General features: G+C 36.4%; 4 protein-coding genes across 4 annotated transcripts in view; 1 reads left to right on the top strand and 3 right to left on the bottom strand.

Annotated features, from left to right (window-relative positions):
* Positions 1 to 3,790, bottom strand: part of LOC104733159 (glycine dehydrogenase (decarboxylating) 1, mitochondrial) — a gene marked incomplete in the record, with an annotated part of 5,745 nt that extends 1,955 nt beyond the window's left edge. Inside the window, 10 exon segments of the mRNA XM_019234015.1 lie at positions 38 to 115; positions 202 to 390; positions 483 to 635; positions 715 to 1,014; positions 1,119 to 1,244; positions 1,325 to 1,520; positions 1,616 to 1,716; positions 1,812 to 1,889; positions 1,980 to 2,225; positions 2,344 to 3,790. Coding sequence (XP_019089560.1) covers positions 38 to 115; positions 202 to 390; positions 483 to 635; positions 715 to 1,014; positions 1,119 to 1,244; positions 1,325 to 1,520; positions 1,616 to 1,716; positions 1,812 to 1,889; positions 1,980 to 2,225; positions 2,344 to 3,576 — 2,700 coding nt within the window.
* Positions 5,389 to 7,709, bottom strand: LOC104729960 (zinc transporter 9-like). The gene is made up of 4 exons (XM_010448997.2): positions 7,537 to 7,709; positions 7,397 to 7,439; positions 6,636 to 7,291; positions 5,389 to 5,975 (listed from the first exon to the last, which is right to left on the bottom strand). Exons 1-4 carry the CDS (start codon positions 7,549 to 7,551, stop codon positions 5,520 to 5,522), a joined length of 1,170 nt encoding a protein of 389 aa, XP_010447299.1. The 5' UTR covers positions 7,552 to 7,709; the 3' UTR covers positions 5,389 to 5,519.
* Positions 9,541 to 11,883, top strand: LOC104729959 (UDP-sulfoquinovose synthase, chloroplastic-like). The gene is made up of 3 exons (XM_010448996.2): positions 9,541 to 9,683; positions 10,120 to 11,203; positions 11,294 to 11,883. The coding sequence occupies exons 2-3, from the start codon at positions 10,163 to 10,165 to the stop codon at positions 11,693 to 11,695; spliced, it is 1,443 nt and encodes a 480-aa protein (XP_010447298.1). The 5' UTR covers positions 9,541 to 9,683; positions 10,120 to 10,162; the 3' UTR covers positions 11,696 to 11,883.
* LOC104729957 (glutaredoxin-C6-like) lies at positions 15,867 to 16,599 on the bottom strand. The gene has a single exon (XM_010448995.2). It carries the CDS (start codon positions 16,522 to 16,524, stop codon positions 16,087 to 16,089), a length of 438 nt encoding a protein of 145 aa, XP_010447297.1. The 5' UTR covers positions 16,525 to 16,599; the 3' UTR covers positions 15,867 to 16,086.

Raw genomic sequence — 17,556 nt, 5'->3', positions numbered from 1 at the left:
ATACTTTAGTTTCATTCAGTTCACAACACTGTAATACCTTGAAGCCTCTCAAGTCTATGATGAATTCGTGTGCTACTGTTCCATTAGCACCACGGAAAAGAACTGGGTAGTGTTTCTGTATAAACAAATCAAGAGGAAAATTAGACTTTCTTCATTCTCAAACGATGAATAGACAAAGAGGAGACAAAGATGTTCTACTACCTCTAGACGCTTTGCCATGTAATTGGCATTCAAAATTGCAATCTTGGAGGCATCAGTGAGTCCACCAGATCCCATCATGGCAATGTAAGAATAAGATATTGGCAAGATAAGCGCAGATCCCCATGGTGCAGCGGCTATTGTACCCATCGGTTCAGTATTCTCGGGTAGTGGGATACCACCAGTAGATATCTTTATACATGGCAATGGAGGAAACCAAAAAATAAGGAATCTAATGATTATTAACCAAGATGCAGAACAGTGATGAAGGATGAAAGACTAACCACGGGGTGAGAAGGAAGAAATGGTGCCAAATGTTTCTTCACACCAATGGGACCCATACCAGGACCACCACCTCCATGAGGAATACAGAAGGTCTTGTGGAGATTGAGATGGCACACATCGGCTCCAATAAAACCAGGGCTTGTCAAACCAACCTACAAAAAAACCAACACCATGCTGTTACAAATAAGACCAAAACCTTGAGATCTCTGTTTGCAGATTAAGATCTTTCACCTGTGCATTCATGTTGGCACCATCCATGTACACTTGACCTCCATTTTCGTGTATTATGTTGCAAATCTGGTCGATACCCTCTTCATAGACTCCATGAGTTGAAGGGTAGGTAACCATAAGAGCGGCTAACTTGTCTTTGTTGTCTTCTGCAGCTTTTCTCACCTCCTCAACATTGATGTTTCCCTTAGCATCAGTTCCAACCGTAATAATTTTCATCCCGCACATAGCAGCACTTGCAGGGTTTGTACCGTGTGCAGAGACAGGTATGATACACACATTACGGTGATGATCTCCTCTTGACTGGACAATGCAATAATGCATTCATTCATTCACTTTTCAGTTTATACAATTAAAATAAATTGAAGGTGAACAATTAGATTCAAATTTAGGATGTAAGCTTTTACCATGTGATATGCACGGATAACCATAAGCCCGGCATACTCACCAGAAGCGCCAGCATTAGGTTGAAATGAGATAGAGTCAAACCCAGTGACTGTACATAAGAGATCACCCAAATTTTGGAACATTTCCTACATAAATGTAGAAACGAAATCAGTTGATTTTTCAATTTCATAGATCAAACCTCAGATGAATCAAGAAAGTGACTAACCTGATAACCTTGTGCTTGTTCAACAGGAGCAAAAGGGTGAATGTCGGTGAAACTTGGCCATGAAACTGGCATCATTTCAGTTGTCGCATTTAGTTTCATCGTACAAGATCCCAACGGAATCATGCTGTGGCACAGTGATAGATCCTTATTCTGTAACTTGTGAATGTACCTAAGCAACTCATGCTCTGTGTGGTACCTAATCACATAGTTAAAAATAAAAATAAAGATGAGAAACTGATAATCCGCAAGCAATAAACCACTCAAGATCAAAAAAGAAAGAAAGAATAGTACATGTTGAAGATTGGGTGGGTAAGATAAGGGGTCTCTCTTGTTAAGCTAGAAGGAATGGCACTCTGAACTTCGGGTGCTAGAGATTCAGCTGTGAATGGAACCTGAAGCGGATTGGAAACAATCAAATTTTATTCAAGGTGCACGGAGCTGATAAGTAAACAACAAAAGACAAAAGGAGGAATAAGCAAACACTTACAGGCTTGCCAGAAGCAAAAACTTTGAAAAGTTTATCGACATCATCCAAGGTGGTTGTTTCGTCAAAGGAAGCAGTAATCTGAATTAAGTAATCATATCCAAATATTCAGAGATCGGTCTGCTGTTATACAAGTAAGAACCCTTAAAGGCCAAAGCAAAGGAGACTCACAGTGTTTGAGTCCACAACACGCAGATTAATTTCACTTTTGGTAGCTGCATCAGCAATAGCATGTGCATCCGAACACTTGATTTTTACAGTGTCAAAGAAGGGAAGTTCTTGGACTTCTGCAACCCCAAGCTTCTTCAACCCTAAAGCAAAGGCGCCAGCAAGACCATGAACACGCTCGGCCATAGATTTTAGACCAGCAGGTCCATGGTAAACAGCATACATGGCAGCCATGTTGGCAAGCAGCGCCTGCAAGATAAGGAAAACAAACATTATACAAAAGGAAAAGATGAAGTTCTCATCAGGATATATCAATATATCATCTAATGCTCTACTGAGTAAATCAGAGATAGTAAGGAGTGATTACTTGAGCAGTACAGATGTTGCTAGTGGCTTTGTCCCTCCTAATATGCTGTTCTCTAGTCTGCATAGCCATACGAAGAGCTGGCTTTCCAGAAGAATCAACACTAACACCAATAATCCTCCCAGGCATCATTCTCTTATACTCTTGTGAAGTAGCCAAGAACGCAGCATGAGGACCACCATAACCCATGGGAACACCAAACCTTTGAGCAGAACCAACCACAATATCGGCACCAAGTTCACCAGGGGGTTTCAACACAGTCAAAGCAAGCAAATCCGTAGCCATAACAACCTTAACACCATGAGCATGAGCATTCTTAACAAACTCAGCATAATCCAAAACCTCACCTTCAGTACCAGGGTACTGAACAAGAACACCACAAACATCACCAGAACTGTAATCTACATCCTTGAGATCAGCCGTGACAAGATTCAAATCAAACCCACCAGCTCTAGTCTTGCAAATATCAATCGTCTGAGGGTGACAGTTACTAGCAATCACAAAGGTCTTCTTTTTATACTTTTGAATGTTGTTACACATAGCCATAGCCTCCGCAGCAGCAGTGCCTTCATCAAGTAACGAAGCGTTCGACATAGGAAGACCCGTGAGATCGGTGATAACCGTCTGGAAATTGAGGAGAGACTCGAGACGACCTTGAGAGATCTCAGCTTGGTAAGGAGTGTACTGAGTGTACCAAGCTGGATTCTCCAAAATGTTACGGATGATCACAGTAGGGACGTGGGTGTTGTAGTAACCCATTCCGATGAAAGATTTGAAAACCTTGTTCTTGGAAGCCAGATCAACCATGTGTTGAATCATCTGGCTCTCGGTTAAGCCTTGGTCGAATTTGGAGAACTTCATCGAACCTAATCGGATTGATTTGGGGACCGTAGCGTCGACGAGCGAATCGATGTGGTCGTAACCACAGAATTTAGCCATGTGGCTTTGTTCATCTGGGGTTGCTGAGTTGTGACGACGCGGGAAAGTATCGCCGGGTTTGAGAGCGTCGACGGAGATCGAACGCGTCTGTTGGTGGTGGTGGTGTCTCGCGAAGGCGGCTGCGGAGGTGGGATTGACGGATCGGTGGGTGGAGATGAAAGGGGAAAGAGAAGAGACGTACCTCGCCGGAGCGTGGGGGACGACGAGGTGGGGAGTATCGGGGTTACGGTGTCGTTTAGCGTCGTTAACGAGACGTTTCACGATGCCTCTGTAGGCAAGTCTCCTTGCGCGCTCCATTGGGGTAGGGAAAATTAGGAAACGGGGTTGAGAGTAATAGATTAGGTGTTTGAGGTAGAGGAAGATGAGAGATGTGTATTCTTGCTTTTTTTAGTTTATCGCCATGGATTGTGGTGGAGGAAGAGAGAGCTACAAAGGATGAGAGTATATAAAAGTATATATACACTCACTCTCACGGACCGTTGTAAATTTATAAAAATGCGAATGTATGTATATCGAATAAAGTGTGTGTTTATTATATAGTCGAATTTTTTGAGATATTCTTTTTTTTTGTAAAATCAGAAAAATTAGCGTGGCTCTCTGTGGTTAATTGGTGAAGGTGGGAGATGTGGTTGGTGAAAAGCATATAACAATTTGTAAAAGATTCCACGTGTATTTGTTGCATCTAATCAGTAGTTACAATATTCTGATAATCTTTTTTAAAAATATATATATGATTAAATTTGGATCTCCCGACATCTCTTAATTATTTGCTACTATTTGTTTATGGCTAGTATTTTTCTCCAAACTATATATACAAGATCAGCAAATAATATTAACATTCTCAAACCAAAAAAAAAAACGTAAAAATATAATTTATATAATTAAGTTTGGCTTAATTAATACTTCATAATTGAATAATATAAATTATGGAGTATTTTCTAATAATATACGAACAAATGAATAATATAAATTATATAGGAAGCACTACATAATTGTGGAAAATGCTGTAAAAAAGATCTCAGAGATAAAATTTGAAAGGAAGAGAACTGAAGTGGAAGAGATTGGGTATCAGTGGACAAAATTGTTTGTCACCTTTATCGAACAAAATATCAGAAAGGTGGCAACAAATTAAAGTAATATATATGGTGAAGATGATTTAATTATTTTGGTTCACATGAATATGTATGATAAATTAGGTGGCGGAATTTGTTTCACATAGAGTTTATCTCCTCAATAGAGAATTTGTCTCCTTAAATTTTTTTTTTTTTTTTTAAAAAGAACAATTTAATTATAGGGTTCGTCTTTTTCTTCATCATACATGGGAACCATCGTCCTCCATAATCCAATTTATTCGACAGATAATGAAATATTCTCGTTTTTGACCTAGCTTCCATGAAATACAAATCTTAATAAGAATTCTCCTTTCCTTTTGGAAAAAGTTAATTCATATTGTTTTTCAAACAGTACTTTCCTTAATTTGTTGTTAAAGTTTTAACTAAAATTATAACTAAAGGAATATATATACAAAGCTATGATTCATGGATTATACAATGTTTTTCTAAACTAGTAGAGAAATGATTTAGCATGCTCTTTTAACTTAGGCACTTCATCAACTTTGTTTTTTTTTTTTTCATCAATTTTGTTCATATACTAGATATATAGATAGTACAAAATACCAAATAACTACTATAGAATTATAGATACATTCATACATAGTGTTGTTGATATCTTGATGAAGATCTCCACGTAATAATCCACTTCTTATTCTTGTCTTGTAGGAGATGGACTTTTTCCTGCGATATATTCCTATATAGGCACGACCATTCCAAGTCCCTCAACTTGGTACCAAAACGAAAAAGCTTATTGTTTCCTCTTGGAAATCTATATGTAAGGCTTAGGGCTGGGTATTTCAAAACTTTCTTTTGTTTTTTGGCCCAGCCTTCGGATTCATCAGTTGCATGTATAAGCTATTGTTTTCGTAACCAGCTACAAAAGGTTTAAGAAAGATTGGACGGTGAAAATTTGCTACCGAGTGAACATTTCAAAACGTACGCCATATATATTTTTATTAAATAAAATAGAGTAATAAACTTGTTGATCAGTCCAATTACTACTTTCATAAACAAATCACAACAAACAACATTAAAAAAAAAATCAAAAGGATTAAATTCCATACACACAAATTCAGTAAAGAAAATCAAAGAGCTTGATATATTTACCAAAAAAACAGTTAAAACTTATCAAGCCCAAATAGCGAGAGCTGACATCATCCCAGCTCCAAGAAACAAAAAGCAATAGGAAACAATTTGAAGTTTGAAATCAACACTCATCTTCTTGCTCAAGAAATCCGCAGCGATCAAATCAACAAGCGCCATGTAAACTAGTATTCCCGCAGAGAGAGAATCTAGCACCCCTTCAGCCACCAATGCCGCAACACTGTAGGAATTGTAAGATGATGCAATGGCCGTTCCCACGGCCACACCGATGGGAGTAGTGATGGCGAAGAAGAAAGCCATCATGGATGATCCGCGCGTGGTTAGTCTGGCCTCTGCAACGCAACCACCTAGGGCAAAACCTTCGAAGAATTGGTGGAAGGAAAGAGCGACAAGGAGGGGACGTATGGTGCATGGGCTATGTGATACTCCAAGTGATATTCCTATAATTATTGAATGTGATACTATTCCCATTTCAAGTATCTGAAATATAAAACATCAGATCGTATCATCAGTTTTATATAAAAAGAGATCTTATAAACGGAATCGTTTGACTAGGTCACATATGACTCAATGAACACGTCAAAATACCACCAACAAAAACAAAAAAAACATGTTTCCAAAAAATAGTTTTAGTATAGAATGAACACTTATGACTTATATTATCATTATTTTGTAACTAATGATCAAAATGACAATAAAAAATACTTTTCGAAAACTAGATATAAATAAATTGTTAATGTAATGTGACATTTTTAAATAGGAAATAGCATCACTCGTTGCACTCACATTCTAATGGACTTGATTGTGGTAGAAGAAAATGTCAATCGATTAATATTACAGATCAAAGACAGCGCTGTAATTTCATTAAAACAAAGCTAGCTAGCTCTATGTAGTTCCAGCTGTAGTTACCATGAAAGTCATGTACAGTGTATTAGACAATTGACTATAATCCCATCTACTTATTTTATTAAAAGCGACACTGACTTAGCTACATTGTGTATGAATAAAGTCAAATATTTGTTTTTCTCCTGAAAAAATCATTAATAAGGTGAACAAGAAATCAAAACTCAAAAGTCAGAACTTACTAAATATAAAGTCAAAGTCAGAATATAAATAGAAAAAAAAAAGTCTTAACCTTACCTGAGAAACAACAACGTGCCTTACACCACTGTCCAAGCCAACGTCCCCGTGGCCGTGGCCGTGTCCATGACCGGAAACACCACTTCTCTTTGAGAGAGCCTCAAAACCTTCGGCACCCATGGAGAGGCTATGACGGTGATGGTCCGCGCGAGCACGCATCCCCACGATATGCAACGCACCTCCATCTTCGTCCCTCAGTAAACCCGATTCAAGACCCGGATCCGAAATAATGGAACCGTGCTGACCAAGCGACTCGACAGAGAGGTTCATCATCTTCACCTGCTTCCTCTCGTAATACCCCGTGATCATGAAATCAGCGAGCAGAGTGAGAAGCGCCGCGACCATGGCAAAGAACTCCGGGAATGGAAACATTTTCCAAGGAAACTCCGGCAGACACGGGTCGGACAAAGCTTCGGAGCCGCCGGAGAGCATGTGAACGAACCCTGTTGCGAGTATCACTCCTGCTGCGAATGCTTTGGCTCCCCTCATTAATCCACCGTTCGACGGGAGGAGTGTTCCTCCTACAAGAGGGATTGTGACCCCGGCGGCTCCGGCGACAAGGATCGAAGCCATAGCTGCAAACTTGAGGGTGAGAGCAGCCGCGTCATCCCGACACGGGTCTGACTCGCCCGAGTCACAGCTGGTAGTGAACGACTCTGTTTTGTAGTTTTTGGAAATATAAAAAAGTTAACTTAAGTGGGTTTCAAATTTTGATAAGATGACAGAGACAAAAAAAAAACAGCAAAGTGAAGTGAGAGTACTTGTCAATCCAGATGATAGTGGTCGAAGGAGCTGCCAGAAATCCTGAAAACATTCGGAGGCAAAATGTGAGGAAAGAAAGTAAGTATAGGAGAAGCCAAGGACTTTGAAATTATTGGATGATGAGTAAGAAGTTTCTGACCTGTAACAGAGACATTAGTGAATTCGCTTAGTTGGTTAAACTTGTGAATTCGCTTAGCTACTTAAGAAATTTATCATTATGGAGTTCTCCTGTTTTATAAAGAAAGTTTCGGAGAATGTCAATCAGTGCGAGTGTTTTTGTGTGTGCGTGCACGTACGTTTTTACAAACTATCATCAAGTGGTTCACGGGAATCAAATGACCATACAATGTCGTCATTTTTACCACCTACTCTCATTGAAAAAGAATATTAACATTTTTTGTTTTTTTTGTTAAAAGATAAATTTTGGTAAGCATTTCTGTCTAGTATAAAAGGCACACAGTAATACATCAAACTTTTTTTTTAAAAATTTGTATGGAAGTCTTTGTTATTGTAATTTATATTTTACAGTAGAAGTATGACTCTTTTTTTTTTTTTTTTGCAACTTGCAGAAAAGAATGACTACCTATAACAACTACAAAGTAATGTTTTAAATTGAGTTCGAATATATTTCAATGATGTGAGCTAATCTTATTTTGTAATTCTTTGTTTTACTCAAAATAGTCAAAATGCAATGACAAAAATATAATATTTGGGCTAAGCGGCATAGTCGTTTCCGGGAGAAAGAGTGAAAAAAATCTCCTCAGTTCAAATAAAAGTCTTGATTAAAATCATCAGACTACAAGTCAGCAACAAAGGAGACATTTGAAGGTTTGTTTTATTTTTAAAGCTTTTTTTTTGTTTTGCTTGAGAAGCAAGCTAAATGTTCTCATGTTCTCACTTTTCAGGTTTGGAGGTGAGATTACCTTTAGCTCTCCAAGGTCTCATAGATGATGCTAGAGGAGAAGAAGAAGATGCTGCTGGAGGAGTCGACGGTGGTGAAAACAATCCTAGAAAAATTAATGAATAAGAGAGCAATACAAAAAAAATTACTGATGGAGTGAAGCAATTTGAAGGGTATGAAGTCGAATTTTGGTAGCAATAACAGAGAACACACGATCTGAGAATGATATAGGGTTTATGAACAAAAAATTCTCTTTGTGTTATTAAGAAGTTTGCCACCGACCTAATTAGTGGAAGCCCAATATATGGGCTAATAGACTATAAGGCCTTACTAACCTTTGAATTTTTGTTTTTAAACACTAGGTTTTCTTTTTTCTTTTTTAAATCAACTTACCAAATGATATGTATGCATATACTATATGTAGTCATTTGGTTTTGAGATAATATAGTATAAGAGTAAGAGATAGAGTATACAAAAGAGTGAGTAGATTGATATTTTTATTATGAATAATTTTTAAGTTTATACTTTAAAATGTTGATTGTATATAAAGTATTCAAATATCAACAGAGATAGATGTTTGTTCTTGTATGTATTGCTTATACATGACCAAATTGGAATATGACCAAACCTAAAGCTTAAGGTATATTTTTGTTTTTTGTATTTTTGCACAAAGTATGTTCTTAAGCTTCACATTAATTTTTTTTTATTATTATTTTAGTCCTCACATAGAGTATTTTGTTATTTAAGACTTTATTTGTCTCAAGTATTAATTAATAATATCTAAAATAATTTGCTTTTAAGATATTTAATAAATAGTATATCTTCTCAACATTAGTAATCAAACATAGCAAATTAGCAATTTAAGATTTGCCATGGTAGTTGGTGAAGATGATTAAATGTTTTTACATACAAAAACTTAAAACGTGACTGAAGAAGTGGAGAACAAATATTCATATCCATGGCAATTAATTTATCTAGTTAAGTAAGTAAAATAACACGGCTTAGAAGATTAAATTTTCGTCGGCTCGTCGCTATGTATACACTATTTATATATGGGCCAAGCGGCCCAGTAGGAGAAGAGTATCCATTGACCTCATTAGCGACAGTGAAATCGGCCCTAAAAACCAAAGTTGTTAACAAAAGCGATTTAGCGATCAAATTGTTAATTGCTGGGATCACTCTAATTATAGTATTAGGGCCAAACGTACTTTGGGAAGGGAATAAATAAGAATATGCTTTGAGCATATCTAATGATTTTATCATCTCATCTTTTCTGGGAGAAGAGAGAGACAAAAGTAAAAAAATCCCATCACTCCAAATCATTCTTCGTCCAACGCTCTGTTTCCCTCGGTCCCTAAACAAGATTCCAAATTTGTAAAGGCTGGGTAAGCAATCATCCTCTCTTATCATCTATTTGAATTCTCTGTTTTGTAACTTCAGTACTTTTCGTTTTGAAGAAACCTGGAAATCAAAAAATTCAGAGAGTTTCAGTTGGGTTTTTTTTTTTGTCTAGATTTCATGTTAGCATCCTTCAATGTGCCTATTTTCTTACTGTATGTGACTCTGTTTACTTATTGCAAAAGCAGAATCTCCACTTTTTTACTTCATTTGATCATATATTCAGTCTTGGGAAGAGCTGTTTTAGCCTGGTTTAGTGGGTGTGTGATGATAAAGTTTCGATTTTTACTGGTTTTAGTTTTTGGAATTTGATTTGGATTTTAAGAATAAAACTTAAGAGAATTTGACAGAATCTGTTGATGGCATTGTTTGTTCTGCTAAACCAAATTGTCATAAACCTTGTGCTGTTTTTGTATTTTGCAGGTGAATGTGTGTTTGATAGATTCAAGAAGAAACCTTTAAAAAAATGGCGCATCTACTGTCAGCTTCATGCCCTTCAGTTATCTCACTTAACAGCAGCAGTAGCAGCAAGAGTTCCCTTAAGCCGTTTGGTTTAGGACAAACCTTCTTCAATCCTCAATGTCTTGCAAGATCTTCTCTCAAAGGACTTCTCTTTCAAGAGAAGAAACAGAGAAGAACAAGTTCTGTTCTCCGAGCTACTGCTGTACCCATAAGCCAACAAGCACCACCTGAAACATCAACCAATGATTCTTCACCGTCTAAACCAAAACGTGTTATGGTCATTGGTGGAGATGGTTACTGCGGTTGGGCTACTGCTCTCCACTTGTCCAAGAAGAATTACGAAGTTTGCATTGTTGACAACCTTGTAAGACGGCTTTTCGACCACCAGCTTGGACTTGAGTCATTGACTCCTATAGCCTCCATTCATGACCGTATCAGCAGGTGGAAGGCTTTGACAGGGAAATCAATTGAGCTATACGTTGGAGATATCTGTGATTTCGAATTCTTGGCTGAGTCTTTCAAGTCTTTTGAGCCTGATTCAGTTGTCCACTTCGGTGAACAGAGATCTGCGCCTTACTCGATGATAGACCGGTCCAGAGCCGTGTATACACAGCACAACAATGTCATTGGGACTCTCAATGTTCTCTTTGCTATTAAAGAGTTCGGAGAAGAGTGCCATCTTGTGAAACTTGGGACGATGGGTGAGTACGGTACTCCGAATATCGATATCGAGGAAGGTTTTATAACGATAACTCACAATGGTAGAACTGACACTTTGCCATACCCCAAGCAAGCTAGCTCCTTTTATCATCTTAGCAAAGTTCACGACTCGCACAACATTGCTTTTACTTGCAAAGCTTGGGGTATTAGAGCCACTGATCTCAACCAAGGAGTTGTTTATGGAGTCAAGACTGATGAAACAGAGATGCATGAGGAGCTCCGTAACCGATTAGACTATGATGCTGTGTTCGGTACAGCACTTAACCGGTTCTGTGTGCAAGCTGCTGTTGGTCACCCACTTACTATTTATGGTAAAGGTGGTCAGGTAAATGACTCTTTTTTTAGCTGTTTTCAAAGATAGTTTTTAATCAAGAAAGTGAGGTTTGTATTCAGTTTTGTTTTTTCCTCATTGCAGACAAGAGGCTACCTCGATATAAGAGACACGGTTCAATGTGTTGAGATAGCTATAGCGAACCCGGCAAAGGCTGGTGAGTTCAGGGTCTTCAACCAATTCACAGAACAGTTTTCAGTCAACGAGCTGGCTTCACTCGTCACTAAAGCGGGTTTAAAGCTCGGGCTCGATGTGAAAAAAATGACTGTGCCTAACCCGAGAGTGGAGGCGGAAGAACATTACTACAACGCAAAACACACAAAGCTGATGGAACTTGGACTTGAGCCTCACTATATGTCAGAGTCACTTCTTGATTCGTTGCTCAACTTTGCTGTTCAGTTTAAAGATCGTGTGGACACGAAACAAATCATGCCTAGTGTTTCTTGGAAGAAGACTGGCGTCAAGACCAAGTCCATGACAAGTTAAAAGTGCAGATCAACATTACGCTTAAGAGAGATTATTAGATTATGTGTAGAGATGTGTTGTTTGTTATCTTCAAACTTCATTTGTGCAAAAGACTTTGCTAGCTTAAGCGGTTCTTGTCCCAAACCATTGTGCAGTTTTTTCACTTCTTAATGTTCTGTTAGATCTTAATATAATAATATCGATGAAAATGATAGAATGTTTGAAAAAGATATATAAAATCAAGAATCAAAGAAATTATTTTGTAATAAAAGATGTTAAAGTAACATGAAACCATTTTTTACTTACTGGAATGAAATTGGATTAGTTGTTGAAATATATAATTTCTATGTGGCGTATGCTTTGTATCAATCAGTTTAAGATTAAAGTAAGTTATACTTTTTGGTGTATTTAAAAATTGGAGAGTGGTGTGTTGGGGTGGGTCATCATCGTTAGCATTTTTCTAATGTGAATGTCTTTTCCAAATGCGAAGGAAACTTGTGGGGTCAAATTCGAAGGAATCAAGTGGTTCTTTTTTTTGTTTTGTATAATTATAAATTTTTAGCCCTAATTATTTCCCTCTTCAAAAATTCCTTCTCTCCCTTTTCGTATATTTTTTTTTTCTTATAAAACAATAAACGATTCCATTACATTTTATGTTTAATGTTTAAAAGATGTTTGACAAAAAACCTCATAACCAAATTTTGTAATAGATCGATTTTACATTGTGAGATAACCTTTAAAATTAAGGATCGATGTTATTCAACTTAAATGTTTCTTTTAAAAACAAGGGTTTCTTGTCCAGAATGCCATTTTCGGCCCAAAATTTGTGGATCTGCCACTTCTTAACCGAGCTTGTGGATTTACTATTTTGTTCTCAATTTTACCCTCAATTGATGGGCGGGATAGTCAAAAGGTTTGAAAAGAAAAATTAGGTTTTCTGGACAGGATTTGGGAATTGTCAATCCAGACGTCCTGACGACAGAGACACCCTAGACGTATAAGTTCTGAAAATATATTAGCGGGATCTAAACCCTACAGAGCATGGCCGACTAAACAAGGGACATTGTGAACCCAAACGGAATGCCGGCTTACACATACTAGATTTATGAGTTGTTGAAACCATTATTGGAAGCTAAACCCTAGGAAGTACCGCCAGATAAAGTTCTGTCACTGACAACCCAATCGAAATGGTGTTAAGATATACAAACCTGGAGCAGGAGATCCATGGTCTGCCATCCTCGCGAAAGACGATTTGGCTGAAAGGTAACCACCTAATCAAAACAGCATACCCGTTAATATATAGATAGCAGTGATATATAATTTAATCAGTGAGCTGGGTAAATCCACTTCTTCACTTACAAATCCAGAGACTTCTATCAAATCCGGCGATGGTATATGGCTTCCGATTGGCAGTATTCGGAAGTAAAAGTAGAAAAGAAAAAGGTAACTGCAGAGCAAGGCCGATACTAGCAACAGTGGAATTTATTTTAAAGACGACGAAGGGATGGCAACTACAATTGCCCTTTCTTTTCACGTTCACGGGCACGGGTAGGTCGGATAACTAATTTATTGACGAATTATTTATTTATGTAGCATTCGAAATCAAATCTCAGCAGACGGGGGTACGACGATAATCCTCAGTTCCAAAAAAATGGTATTTCCACAAACTATGCAACAAGTGACAACCTTTACAAAGACCATCAGAGAAAGTGGTTTTCTCCTAATTGATTCTAAAAACAACTACAAATACTTTAGTGGCTGAGTTGCCACCATATCTCAGAGTTACACGAAAGAAACTTCATTGTTGGGAATTTTTTTTAAAGCATATATAATGTTGTGCGCCTCTTAACACATTTGTATCTACGACTTTGCTACCTGTTATGTATGGAGCATATCCGAAAATAGCACCAAAGAAGAAAAATTGAAAGCCTGTCCAAAACGTACTTTTACGATAAATATAAATAGCATTGAGAAAGAATAAGAAAAATAATTATGGATAAGTTAAATAAATCAATGGTAAGTAATACGACAATGATCAAAATAATTGAACAAATAATTCTCCATAGTTAAAACACTATTCAATTTAAGTGAAAACAGTATTAAAAGCGTGGGAGCTTTTGGTGTAGAGGCACTGAGTTTCCTCTGTATTTTATTGCATATATTAATGTCATTATGTATTCGTCCAAAAATAAAATAAAAAAGTATTCATTATTTCATGAAACATTTGTTGGAGAAATTGTTGGTTATGATTGATGAGGTCATCCTCGCCATCAGTATTCATCAACTAGCGAATAAAAAAATATATATACAAAAAGCATAACCTTAATTTTGAAGACATGTCACATGATCTCACACAAAAATCTTAATCCCACAACTACCATATTGTATAGGTCGGCAATTCTTTTTCATTTTTTTTTTAAAAGAGTTTTGGATGTATAAACTTATTTGCTTACACTTTACAGCATGGTTTTGGAATTTGATATTCAAAGATTTATTTGTGAAAATCAAATCTTAGTAAATATTGACATAAGCTTACAGATAACTTGAGTTGGAAGCTATCCTAATCATAACTGAGTCATGGGAGCTTAAGTTTTGAGTTATTTGCTTAAGTTAACAAAGTGAGTGTAGACTTTGTTCTTCTTGAGTTCCTAAAACCTATATTCAATAATAAATGATGGTTAAGTAATAATTTTTTTTTATTGTTCATGATAAATCAAATAAGAACTATTGTAAATAAAATATGGTTGAGTAATAATGTTTCCGTGGTCATGACAAATCCCAAAACAAAACCTTACACAACTAAGACTAGTTAGTGATCTATCATGTGTGTGTCATATATTGGAATATTTGAGGAGAAAATGTGACCATAGTATGTAGTTTAGTGGTAGATAAATAAAAATGCTATCTATCATTTAAGCATCGCACAGAAAAATAATTGGTTGCAACCAAATCATCTGAACCTGATATCTTGGTAAAATAACAGTGTGCCAGTGTGTAGTGTGAGATCAGCAACTATCATTTATTTGACATAGGTCAATATTGACCCTTGACATGTGGAACTTGGACTTTTGACCTTCTTTCCCTAATCCTACTACAAAAAAAATTGACCGGTATAAAGGAGGTATACACAGCATTCTATTCCAAATTACCCAAACTCCAAAGAACGAAGAAGCAAAAAAGCAAAGAGAAGTTCTTTGGTCTTTTCTGAATCTTTGAAAAAGAAAAATCAATAATTGTGGGGAGGGGAAAAAAAGAGAGTTTGTTTTTGGAGATGCCACTTAAGCTTAGCGTCGCTATCAAAAACCCCCTCAATTATTGTAAGTGGGTCTCCAATTTTCCCACTTCTTATTAATTCATTTCCAAAACCATATGAATTTAATTTGGAAATGTTATTATACAATTCCACAACGTACCTTTTTCTCTAACAAGACATGTTTGTTTTAAGGGAAAGATTAAGACATGAAAAATTTCATTATAACTTCAACAACTTACTTAATTAAACTCTACCGACTACGTACCTAGACGGGATCAAGACACACAATCACGAAATTGTATGGCTTAATGATAGTGATCTCCATAATATTTTTTTTAGAGATGTTTAGCTAGCTTGAGGGTTTCTTCAACGTACTATGCCGACTTTTATAAATATTTTCCAATACTATTTCATGTTTTATTTTATTTTTTTTCTTTTTCTTCTTAAAGAGAGAATATTTCCTTGAATAGGAAATTAACGTGATGCCGAGAGCTCGGAGACCTTACAAATAATAGTAGAATCTTCTTCCCTCATTTCTCTACTTTATTTTTAGAATAAATAAAGATAGCTGCAAATTAACTTTGAAATCGATACAAACGAATTCATATCATGATAAAATTAAATTATTTTCCAAATCATGATCATAGATTTGATTACAAACCATGTCTTTACCAAAGACAACACTCTACTCATAAGAACTATCCAAATCCTAACTATCATAAGAAGAAAAAAAATCGAATTACCAATGGTAGATGATCACTTTACCAATAAACTTATGATTGGAATATCTCAGTCAAATATTGTAAAAAGGTCCGAATTAATAAGGTTCAATCATCAGATATACAACTAGATCATAGTTTAGTATAGTCCTAATCAAATCCGATTCATAATTAATGAGGTTGATGGACTCATACTTTATTATCAAAAGAGAGAGAGAGAGAGAAAACGAAGAAGCAAATTATATAAAACTCACTACTTACACATCTTTAATATTATTCATAATTCATTTTCTACATGGGTATTTAATTTTGATCATCTGATGATAATCAGAATTAGGCTTTTCATGAGCAATTGAAGAGAAACCCTAATTTTCTTTTTGATACTGCAAAAGCCTATTCAAATTGGGACAAGTAATAAAAATAAGATGAAAATATTACAATCATACCCAAAGAGCTCCAACTTGGACAAGCTTAGGAACAAGATGACCACTTAGGTGGAGGGCAACAAGGGACTCAAGACCTCCGATGCACTCACGGCCAATAAAAACCGCCGGCGGAGGAACAACGACGGAGCCACCGCCGGAATATTCTTCTTCAAGAGCCGTATGAAGAGAGGAGACCTCGTGATCATCAAGCTCTATGACGGTGGGGACAACGCCGATCGTTGCCAAGAGTCTTTTCATGACGTGGCACATGCAACATGAAGATCTACTGAAGATGATCACAGGATGCTCAGATATCAGCCGTCGGATCTTGGCTTCAGTTGATTCCTCTTCGTCGATGGAGAGAGAGGTAGACGAGGTTTGAGAAGGAGGAGTGAGGTCTAAGCGAAGGACGTCGTCGTTTGAGAAGCGTTCTAAGCCTAATTCTTGCATCATAGCAAAAAAAACTAGAGAGAAAGAGAGAAAACGTAAAGAGCTTTTTCAAGAAGAAGAGGAGATTTTGTATTTGTATATATAGAAAGAATCAAAAAGTAAGTAAGTTTTTAAAAAACAAAAACAAGAAGAAAAAAAAGGAATCATAATAAAATTTAGGGGAAAATTTAATAAAAAGAATAGAAGAAGAGAATTATTGAGGAAAGGAAAAGAAAAGGACAAATAATGGGGGAGGAGGAGAAGAAGGGAGTGGTGTATGTGGTTGCTTACATCACAAAGTACTGTCTCGTGATGTGTTTCTTTTGCTTTTTTTTTTGTAGTATTATTTTTTCCCATCATAATAATATTTTTTGTAATTTTTAGAAAATTTGTTTCTGATGAGTTAAATGCATGGGAGTTCCAAAACCCACGCGCTAGATTTTATTGCCGATGTTGACCTTTTCTATAGGTAAAGTAAGTAAAGGAGATTGGGAGAAAGAAAAAAAGAGGTAGAGAATTCACAATTTGGAGACATATGTACATTTCATAATAGTGTTAGGAGTTAGGACGACGTCTTACTCGCATCATGTCTGGAGGATATACATTTTTATCTAAGAATATTACCATTGATGTATTGGGATACAAATTTTATTTACTAAAATATATAATTTGAAAATAAGTTATTTATAATTTTATTAGATATATATTGTAGGAATACATCTGTTCTAGTGATGTAGCTAGTAACATATATGCATACTGAAACTGAATCTACTATAAACATATTGCACATGGCAAATTGGCAATAAATATATAATCCCGTGGAGATAATGGAAATGGTAAAAGTAGGGTAAAGGGTATTAAAAGTAAAAAAAATAATCATATTGAAAGCGCCATAAAACTTGTCAGCTGTGTTATAAACATGCGTTTTTATTTTGATCGTCAGATGCGGAGTCAAATAAGCGTTGTGGCGAACCAAGTGTTATTAGCCTTATGATCCACATTGCCAATGTGTCATGAAGACGTGTAAACTACTCAACTAGATGAAAATTAAGGATC

This window comes from Camelina sativa, chromosome 12 (assembly GCF_000633955.1).
Source record: "Camelina sativa cultivar DH55 chromosome 12, Cs, whole genome shotgun sequence".
In the NCBI taxonomy this organism is placed as follows: Eukaryota; Viridiplantae; Streptophyta; class Magnoliopsida; order Brassicales; family Brassicaceae; genus Camelina; species Camelina sativa.
This window is presented reverse-complemented; position numbering and strand designations above follow the sequence as displayed.